The following is an 11,135-nucleotide window of genomic DNA, read 5'->3' as shown; positions in this document are numbered from 1 at the left end:
CATTTCCGCTGCAGTTGCCTCCCTCTGGGTTCAGGAGCTATGGGGCCTTGTAGGGGTAGGGGTAGACAGGGAGCAGACCGTCCCCATGGACAGAGGTCCCTTCCAGAATCCTGACACCAGGAGGCTGGCCCTGATTTCAGTTCAGCTGCCCAGGTCTCGGCCCCACCTGCTATGGGCTGTGTGACACAGCCAAGTCAGGTACCCTCTCTGAACCCCAGTGTCCTCAGCTGTGAAACAGGGGACTCAATGTCCCCAACCTGCAGTGAGGTCATGCCAACTTGACCGTGGTGACTGGCACAGTGAATGTTCAATAAAAGGTAATTATTATTTTTATAGAGTACATGCTGAGCCTTGGAGCTGAACCTTACCACTTGCTTCAGCCATGAAACACAACAAATATGCAAGCACCTTTTCCTTGTTTGAACACCTGGGATCTGAATTCATCTGAAGAACTTACTGAAGAAACCCATGAAAGTCCTTGCTGTGGTTTTAATGTGTCCCCCCAAAAGCATGTGATGGAAGCATGCAACAGTGTTGGGGGGGCCTGATGGGAGGTGCTTAGGTCACCAGGGCTCCACCCTCAGAGTGAATTAATGCCAATCAGAGAAGGGCTTGCGGCTGTGAGTTTGACCCCTCCCTTTGCCTCCCTTGCGATGCCTCCACCCTGTTGTGACGCAGCAGGAACGCCCTCGCCAGATGTGGCCCTCAACCTTGGACTTCCCATGAGCCAAGTGAACTTCCATTATTTATAAACTACCCAGTCTATATAGTATTCTGCTATAGCAGCACAGAAAGGACTAAGACAGTCTTTATTTTTAGATAAGAGATCTCACCTATCCCTGGAGGACACGGTCAAAGGTCCACAGCACACCAGAGATCTGCTGCCTCGGGCCGAGCACTCCATCTGCTCATTGTAATTCGGAATAAATTCTTCATAGTCTACCTTGCAAGGAACTGGCTACTTCTCTTTATCTCCTTCTGACCATGGGTAGCTGTGGGAAGCTTGGAGCTGGTTCACACCAAAACTGAAGCACAGAACTATCTTCTCCATCTTACCAACACTGGTCCAAATATTGTCGTATTACTGGCAAATCATGAGTGCCTGTGTTATCCCACCAAGGGACTACTTTTCAGGTACACACATTTTAAAGTCAGTTAATGATGATACAGATGTTATTTTTCAAACTATGAAATATTCCATGCATACAAGAGAATATATATATGTACACACACACACACACACACACTGCAGAAAAAGGTGTAAAAAAAAAGATAAGGTGAACGCCCATGTACTTGCCACCTAGGCTAAGACACGGATCATTACCATGTCACCCAGTCTGTAGCTCCCACCTCCGCTGAACCCCCTCCATTCCCACTGGGGGAAAGCCCCAGGCTGAATTTTGTGTTTATCAATTTCCTTCCCTTTTTCACAGTTTTACTATTAAGTATCTATATCTAACAATATATAATTGAGTTTTGAATGTTTATGAACTGTATATAGATAATCTCTGCAACTTGTTTTTTGCTCAATATTTTGATTGTGAGGTTCATGCATGGTCACGGGTGTGGCTGCAGCTTACCACTTTCATTGCTGTGCAGCATGGTGTCACAGGAACACGCCACCCTGTTCCTGTCAGCATTGTTTCCAGGCTTTTGCAGCAGAAATAGTGCATTTTTGAACATTTCTGTGAAAATTTTTGGGCATGTTACAAGAGTCTCTTTAGGGCACATACTTAGGGGTAGAATTTCTGGGTGAAAGATCTTCAACATTACTGCATAACACTGAAAAGTTTTAAAAAGTGGTTGTACTAATTTATACACTCCTCCTATTCCCTCTGCTCCCAGCAGATCCAATTTTGGCCATACATGGTATTGAGCAGCTTTAATATTTGCCAATTTGATATGTGTAGAATGATGACTCATACTTTTTATTATGGCAAAATATACATAACAAAAAATTTATCACTTTAATCATATAGTTCAGTGGCATTAAATATATTCACATTGTTGTACAACCATTATCACCATCCATCTCCAGAACTTTCCCATCTTCCCAAACTGAAACTTTATCCTCACTAAACACTAACTCCCCATACCCCTCCCCAGCCCCTGGCACCCACCATTCTACTGTCTGTCTCTATGAATCAGACCACTCTAGGGACCTCGTATGAGTGGAATCATTTCGTATTTGTCTTTTTGTGATTGGCTGATTTCACTCGACCTACTATGCTCAAGGCTCATCCACGTTGGAGCATTCATTCAGCTTTAAATTGTGTTCCCCTTGCTACAGTGATGTGGTGTGTGTGTGTGTGTTTGTGTGTGTGTACTTTTAAGGGGTGTTGCTTAGAGGCTTTGACCTTCTGGGTCAAACTGTGGGCATTGGCTGACCAGTCCCTCCATAGCTCCTGTCTTTGCATCTGATGCTGGAACTTGAAGTCAAGTTTAAGCATTTGGGAAGGGAAGAAGGTTGTAAAATGAGAGAGAGCGAGAACAAGCTGGAGGCCATAAGCATGAGCTGGAGCCCACAAAGCAGGACCACTGCCTCTGACCTTGACAGGTATGGAGCTGGGGCTGGGGCTGGGGCTGGGCCCCCATCACCAAGCCAAACACACGTGCCTGGCCCTGGAGTCAGACAAGCTGATGGAAGATTCAGGGGACCTGGGCAGGTGCAGGTCTGGCCATCCGTCTCCTCTGCTTTGTTTTGTTTGTTTCCTTGAGTTCCCCTTCCCCCAATAAACCAATTTTTTTTCTTCTTTGGGTTTAGATGCTAATAACATACACTCTATTTTTGTTCTTTTGTAACACTTTTAATAAGCATACTCAACAAAACCTGAAGTTAATCAGTATGTTTATTCTCCTCCAGAAGAATACAATCATTAAAATGCTTTAATTTGGCTCATCCTGCTACTGGCTTTCATAGTATCATTACTCAATATTTCAGTTCTACTTCTGCATTGTGGTTGATTCTCCTTTACAAGTTAAACGTTATTATTGGAGTTGTCTTGTGCTGTTCCTTTTGATTTACCCACATTTTTACCATTATTATGGTTCACTATTTTCTCTTGCATGTTAGATTTTTCTTCTGGGTTTGTTTTTCTTCTTCTGAGCCACAACCTTTTCAAGTTTTGTTGTTGTTGTTCTTTGTTGTGGTCAACACTGTTTTGATTTGTCTGTAAATATCTTTTCCCTCTTTCTTGAAGGATATTTGGGCAGGATATAAAATTCTATGTTGACAGTCACTTTCCTTCAACACTTTAAATATTTTATGTCACATATTTTGGCTTTCATTTAGGGACTCTTACACCTTTTGTTGCAGGATCCTTTTTAGATCTTCTCTTTATTTTAGGGTTTCTACAATTGTACTATGATATGTTTAACTACGGTTTCTTCTTTTTTCTTCTTGTGATTCAATAATCTAAGGATTCATGACTTTCATCTATTTTTAAAAATCCCCAATCATTATTGTTTCAAATATTGATTATACTCTATTCTATTATTTTTTAGAAAACTAATTAGAAACAATTTAGACCTTTTTTCTCTATTCTTCATGGTATTTAGCTCCTTTTCATAATTTTAAAAATAATTTTGTCTTTTGAGGTGATTTTTGGATAATTTTTTCAGGTCTATATTCCATGTCACTGATTCCCTCTTCAGCTATTGAAAATTTACATTTTTTTCGTTTGTTTTTAGAAGTTCTTTTTAGGTTTTTTTTTTTTTTTTTTTTACTTCCAATTCTGTCAGGTAATTTTAAACAATTTGTGCTTCTTATTCATTTTTAGATTTCCTCTTTTATTTATTTTTAACATAGGGAACATTTTTATTTTCTCATCTGTGTCTAGTAATGTCAATATATATTGTCTGATTCTACTGCTGTTGTTGTTGACTTTTTTATGATATATTATTTTAATTGTTTTTAATTGTGAGCTCATTTGAATTGTTCCTTTGTACAAATATTTCTTGGGTTAAGGGCCATTCCACTAGAGGGGATTTGAGTTTGTATCTGCCACGTGTCTATGGCATTACCAATCTAGGACCACTTTAGGTTAAATTCTTGGCTGGAGGTTTTTCTGACCACAAAAAGAGTAGTAATTTGGGTTCAAATCCTCAGGTGATCATTATTCCTCTTCCATCGAGAGCTAAGACAAAGGTATAGGCAAAATTATTGATCATCACCCTTCAGTGGGGTAGACATGAAAAGCTTTTTGGGTCCTGGCTTGGTGCGGTGATACCCTAGACAACTTCCCACCTTACTGAGCCATAGATTTTGTTAAGTTTTGGGGCAGGAGATATGGGGTATCCGCTCATACCTCCTGCCCCAAAACTGCACCACCAGAGATGCTCAGGTGACTTCAGGATGCCGCCAATATGACTCCTTCCTCTGGATATGTGCTCCCACTTCACTTTTACATATGAAGATTTCCCAAGTTTTCTTGCAAATTCAGCTGTAATTGTAAAGGATATTAACAGTATATATTCTATCCAGCCTTTTTGGCTATTTTGTACTGTGAGCATTATTTTAGGATATCTAGTCTGCTGTGTTGCTAGAAACAGAATACTGTTGCTTATTTTTAACATATAATAACATTATTTTGTTTTTATTATATCACAGCTAGTTACCTGGTAAATAATTCTGATTTTCCACTTGTATTTGTAGAAAAATGGGAAAGCAAGCTTCACTTCAGAGCTGGTTTGAGACAGTGACTCAGTGATGCCACCAGGAATCCAGTTCCTTATCATCTTTCTGCCGTGGTTTTGAATCGAGGAGCTGCAGCTATCTTTGTCCTGGTACCACCCCCCCGGGAATGGAAAGATGGCTATCCACAATTGCTGGGACTACTTGCTTTTTCCCCAAGCACAAGAAAGAGGGTCTCTAGAAGATCCTTTAGAAGAAACATCCACCCTAACCCCCAGGAAAACTCTCCTCCCTGTCTCGCTGGCCAGAAGCGCCTTGTGTGCTCATCTCTGAAGCAGGAACTCTGGCAGAGAGCATCCGAGCCAGAGATAGGCCACAGGCCCACCTCTAGCTCTGGGGTGGAGTTGGCTTCCCCAGCTGGTGGGCTGCTTCTGGGAGACGTGTATACCACCCTTCCCCCCAAATCTTAGAGAGTTGCCAACAGAAAATATGATGGTTGATTTTATATGTCAGTTTGGGCACAGGATGTCCAGATATCCGGTTAAACATTATTCCTGTGTGTCTGTGAGGGCATTTCTGGAAGACATTAGCATTTGAATTGGTGAACTGAGTAAAGCAGATGGCACTCCCCAATGTGGGTGGGCCTCGTCCAATCCACTGAGGGCCTGGACAGGACAAAAAGGAGGAGGAAGGTTGAATTTGCTCTCTGCCTGACTACACGAGCTGGACACTGTCCTCCTGCCCTTGGTGCTCCTGGTTCTCAGGCCTTCAGATGCAGACGGGAGTCCACACCATTGGCTCTCTGGCTCACGGGCCTCTGAACTACACCACTGGCTTTCCTGGGTCTCCAGCTTGCTGACAAAAGATCACCAGACTTTTCAGCTTCCATCATCACATGAGCTAATACCCTATGATAAAGCTCTTCATACACACACACACACACACACACACACACACACACACACACACGAAGATACATATATGTCCTATCATTTCTGTTTCTCTGGAGAGCTCCGACTAATACAGATTTTGGTACTGGGAATGGTTCTGGAATAACGGAATTTTAAGGATAAGTTTTCTGAGTTGTTTCTGCTTTCTAAGTTGATTAGATTTTAAAATAGTAATGCTTCTATTTCAAGTAATAAAGAGAGCAGTGATAGTCCCTGATGTGATATGGCAATAGAGATACACAAAATATCTTCATTTGGATACTTTTAAGAAGCAAGGCACTGCATGACTGTGTATATGATACTTTCAAACATTTTTGGAAAATGAATATAATAGGTTTGGGTGGTTGTTCTTATTGTTGCTGGACAAAGTGGTGAAAGAAAAGGATGAGCTCAGGGATTTATTTTTTATTTTTTTATTTTTTTTATTTTTATTTTTTTTGAGACAGAGTCTCACTCTGTTGCCCGGGCTAGAGTGAGTGCCGTGGCGTCAGCCTAGCTCACAGCAACCTCAAACTCCTGGGCTTAAGGGATCCTACTGCCTCAGCCTCCCGAGTAGCTGGGACTACAGGCATGCGCCACCATGCCCGGCTAATTTTTTCTATACATATATTTTAGTTGGCCAGATAATTTCTTTCTATTTTTTTCAGTAGAGATGGGGTCTCGCTCAGGCTGGTCTCGAACTCCTCACCTCGAGCGATCCACCCGCCTCGGCCTCCCCGCGTGCTAGTATTACAGGCGTGAGCCACCGCGCCCGGCCGTGCTCAGGGATTTGAATTCCCAGCTCAAGTGCCACAAACGTGACCTGAAGGCTTCTGCACGTGCCCTGAAGGACAGCCTCATCTCCAGTAGCCGCAGGGCTGAACGTGCTGAGAAACAAAACAGAACCCCATTCTACCCCGGCTGCATTACAGTGGAAGTGGGACTCCCAGCTGCACAGGGTGTCCACTGCTCAAGTGTCTGCATTGACTGGGAAGAATGGGAGCCTGTACATTGGGCTGGGAATGTGTGGGAAGAGCCTGAGGAAGCTGTGGACATTGAGCCCCTAGATTCTGAGGAGCCTTCTGTGCCAATGAAAGAGGTCTCCTCACCCTCAGTGGGGGCGGCATCCCCACCCCCAGTGGTACCGGCCTCTCCGACTTAGTCTGGGGAGATTAGCCCTGCCTCGCTGCAGGAAACTGCAGTGGCCTCCCCTGGGGCAGCTACCATGTAAGTCAGCGCTGATTCTACCCAGGACCCACCTCCACCAGCCCTCTTTGCTTCTAGATCTGTAACTAGACTCAAGCCACACCAGGCCCCCGAAGGTGAGGTCCAAAGTGTGAGCCATAAAAAGGTTGCTGCCTTCCAAAAGACCTACTTGAGTTTTCTAATTTTAACAAACAAATATCTGGGGAACATGTGTGGGGATGGATGCTAAGGGTGTGGGATAACAATAGAAGGAACATAAAGTTGGATCAGGCTGAATTTATTGATACGGGCTTATTTAACGGTGCGGCTCAGGGAGATAAAAAGGGCTCTAACAGTTTCATTGGCTGAAACATGAACCAAAAGGTGGCCCACAGTGAGTGAACTGGAAATGCTGGACTTGCCTTGGTTTAATGTAGAGGAAGAGATTCAAAGGCTTAGGGAGTTTGGGATGTTAGAGAGGATTTGTTATTTCAGACCTACTCTCCCACACTGGAGGGTTCAGAAGATATACCTTTCACTGATACTTTGTGGAATAAATTTGGGAGGGGAGCCACAGCATCCCTGAAGAGCTCTGTGATTGCCATTCTGTGCAGATCAGACCTCAGAGTGAGAAATGCAAGCACAGAATCAAGAAACATAAATGTAATGGGAATAGTCAGATCCCAGTGTGGCAGGGGCCAAGTGGTGGCACTCAACCACCAAGGACAAGGTAGATGTAGTTACCATAATGGACAGCAGAGACAACACAATAAACCCCTATTGACATTTCTAGGGGTCCAGTGGTGTGGGGCCTGTTAAGACATCCCTTACCAGGTGAAGGATAAGTTGTTGCATCTGGCCCCTCCTACAACCAAAAAAAGAGGCACAAAGCCTACTGGGCCGCTTTGGAGTAGTACAGCTTATTGGGGTGCATTAGTCAGACTCATTAACTGGGTGACCTGAAAAGCTGCTAGTTTTCAGTGGCACCCAGAAGGCTCTGCAGCAGGTCCAGGCTGCTCTGCTGCTTGGGCCACAGGACCCAGTAGATCCAGTGGTGCATAAAGCAACAGTGGCCGATGGGGATGCTGTTGGAGCCTTTGGCAAGTCCCAGTAGGTGAATTGCAGCACAGGCCCGTAGGATTTGAAGCAAAGCCCTGCCATCCTCCACAGATAACCACTCCCCTTTTGAGAGACAGCTCTTGGCCTGCTAGTGGCATTAACAGAAACTGAACACTTGACCATGGGCCACCATGTTGCCATGCATCCTGAGCTGCCCATCGTGAGCCAGGTGTTATCTGACCAGCAAGCCCTAAAGCAGGGTGTGCACAGCAGCACTCCATCATCAAATGGATGTGGTGTACAGGTGATCAGGCCCGAGCAGGTCCTGCAGCCACAAATTACATGAAGAAGTGGACCAAATGCCCAAGGTCCCTACCCCTGCTACCCTGCCCTCTCTCCCCCAGCCTGCACCTGTGGCCTCGTGGGGAGTTCCCCATGGTCCGTGGACAGATGGAGAGAATGCCGGGCCTGGACTGCAGATGGCTCTGCACCATATGCAGGCACCACCCAAAGGCAGACAGCTGCAGCACTGCAGCCCCTTTCTGGGACATCCCCGAAGGACAGTGGTGAAGGGAAATCTTCACAGTCGGCAGCACTTTGGACAGTGCACCTGGCTGTGCACTTTGCTTGGAAGGAGAGACGTCCAAACATGTGATTATATACCAACTCATGTGCTGTGGCCGGTGATTGTGCTGGACGGTCAGAGAGTTGGAAGGAACATGATTGGAAAGTTGGTGAAAAATGTGGGGAAGACGTGAGTTGACAAAGAGCATGGAGATATTTGTGTCCCATGGGAATGCTCACCAAAGGGTGACCTCAGCAGAGGAGGACTCTAATAATCAAGTGGATGGGATGACCTGCTCTGTAGACACCACTCAGACTCTTTCCACAGCCACCCCTGTCATTGCCCAATGGGCTCAAGAACAAAGTGGCCATCATGGCAGGGATGGAGGTGACACATGGGGTCAGCAACATGGACTTCCACTCACCAAGGCCACCAAGGCTGACCTGGCTGTGGCCACAGCTGAATGCCTGATCTGCTAGCAGCAGAGACCAGTGATGAGTCTCTGATATGGCACCATTCCCTGGGTGATCGGCCAACTACTTGGTGGCAGGTTGATTACACTGGACGGCTTCCATCACGGAAGGGGCGGCATTTTGTTTTACTGGAACAGACACTGTGAATACAGGTTTGCCTTCCCTGCACACGATGCTTCTGCTGGAACTACCGTCCGTGGACTCACAGAATGCCTCGTCCAGCATCACAGTGTTCCACACAGCATCGCTTCTGACCAAGGAACTCACTTCCCACACTCATGGAATTCACTGGTCTGACCATATTCCCCACCATCCTGTAGCTGCTGGCTGGATAGAACGGCGGAATAGCCTTTTGAAGATGCTGTCACAGCGCCAGCCAGGCAGCCATACTTTGCAGGGCAGGGCAAGTTCTGCAAAAGTCTATATGTACTCTGAACCGGCATCCAGTATACAGTGCTGTGCTTCCGTGGCCAGGATTTATGGGTCCAGGAATCAAGGAGTGGAAATGGGAGTGGCACCACTCACCGTCACCCCTAGCGACCCACTAGCAAAACATCTGCTTCCTGTTCCTGCAACGTTATGCTCTGCTGGCCTAGAGGCCTTAATTCCAAAGGGAGAAATGCTTCCGCCAAAGGATGTAACAATTCCATTAAACTATAACTTAAGACTACCACCTGGCCACTTTGAGCTCCGCATGCCTTTGAATCAACAGGCAAAGAAGAGAGTTGCGCTGTTGGCTGGGGTAATTGATCCAGACCACCGAGAGGAAACTAGACTACCGCTCTACTGCAGAGGTAAGGAAGGGGATAGCCGTGACACAGGGAATCTCCTAGTTTTGCCAGGCTTGTGGTTAACATCAGTGGGACACTACAACAGCACAATCTAAGCAGGACTACTAATGGCCCAGACGCTTGAGGAATGAGGGTTTGGGTACGCCACCAGGTAAACAGCTGTGATCAGCTGAGATGCTTATTGAAGGCAAAGGGAGTGCAGAGTGGTTACTGGAAGAGGGTGGTTATAAATACCAGCTATGCCTAGGCAGATAGCTAAATAAAGACTGCAATTGTCCTAAGTATTTTCTCCTTATTTTCTTCTGAACACATTTGTGTGTGCATCTGTGTGTACCGTGTATATGTTTGTTTTATTTCCTCTCATATTGCCTTACTATGTGGCATAGGGTGTATTGACTTTATATCATCGTATTCATTGTATTAAGTTTTGTTAATTTTACATCACGGTATTTAAGTTATAGGATGTCAAGGAGAAGGGTAAACATCACTCAAGGACTTTCCTCCTCTCCCGGGGAAGGCATTAGTGCACTTTTGGCTGTATGAGGACAGTTGTAACATGTTAGGCAGAGTGATAATCTTGCTATCGTCTTTATTTGGAGATTAAACGCAGTTTAAGGAGACATGTGTGGGAGCCGAGCTGACATGGGGTAGACTTGTGGTGGTTAATTTTATGTGTCGTGTTGACTGGGCCATGGGCTGCCCGGATAGTGGGTTAACCATTATTTCTGGATGTGTCTGTGAGGTGTTTCTGGAAGAGACTAGCATCACAACAGGTGAACTGAGTACCCCTGACGGCCCTCCCCAACGTGAGCAATCTGTTGAGAGCCTGAAAAAAAAAAAAAGGTGAAAGAAGGTTGAATTCACTCTGACTGTGTGAGCTAGACTTCAACCCTCTCCTGCCCTCGGCACACCTGGTCTCAGCCTTCAGGTCTAGACTGGAATCTACACCATCAGCTCTCTGGCTCTTGGGCTTCTGGGTGTTTGAACTGCAGCACCATTCTCCTGAGTCTCTGCCTTGGGGATGTCAGGCTGTGGGGCTTCTCAGCGTCCACAGTGGTGTGAGCCAATTCCTCACAATGAATCCCTCTGGACTTATATCCCCTGGTGCTTCTGCTTCTCTGGAGAAGCCTGCCTACCAACACCAAGGGGAAGACGAGTGTCAGGTGAGCACACAGTACCTGCCGTGTAGCTGGATATTAGGGGTCACTTCTGCAGGCACCAAACACACAGTCAGGACACAAGTAAGTGAGTTGCCACCAGAACACAACTAGATCTGCCCTACGTGCTGGAGACTGTCTTCCGGCATCTTCCACTGGGGACAGCCTGGGGCGCAGGGCAGGATGGGAGATGGGCAGAGGTGGGTGTCTGGGGGACAATCCCTGTTGTGGATGCTAGGAGCAGACCAGAAAAGGAGTCAGGGGAGGAGGCAGGAGGGAAGGACTTACTAGGAAAGTCCAGCCCCCGGAGAGGCCCCCAGGGAGAGTTGCCCAGGCAGGGAAT

General features: G+C 45.9%; 1 protein-coding gene across 1 annotated transcript in view; it reads left to right on the top strand.

Annotated features, from left to right (window-relative positions):
* The first annotated feature begins 9,417 nt into the window (after positions 1-9,417).
* Positions 9,418-11,135, top strand: part of TMPRSS2 (transmembrane serine protease 2) — a 39,762-nt gene continuing 38,044 nt past the window's right edge. The window contains exon 1 of the mRNA XM_045540701.1: positions 9,418-9,638. Coding sequence (XP_045396657.1) covers positions 9,464-9,638 — 175 coding nt within the window. The 5' untranslated portion in view covers positions 9,418-9,463. The remainder of the gene's footprint in view (positions 9,639-11,135) is intronic.

Source organism: Lemur catta, chromosome 1 (assembly GCF_020740605.2).
Source record: "Lemur catta isolate mLemCat1 chromosome 1, mLemCat1.pri, whole genome shotgun sequence".
Taxonomy (NCBI): domain Eukaryota; kingdom Metazoa; phylum Chordata; class Mammalia; order Primates; family Lemuridae; genus Lemur; species Lemur catta.
The sequence above is the reverse complement of the archived record's forward strand: the minus strand, read 5'-3'. Positions and strand labels throughout refer to the sequence as shown.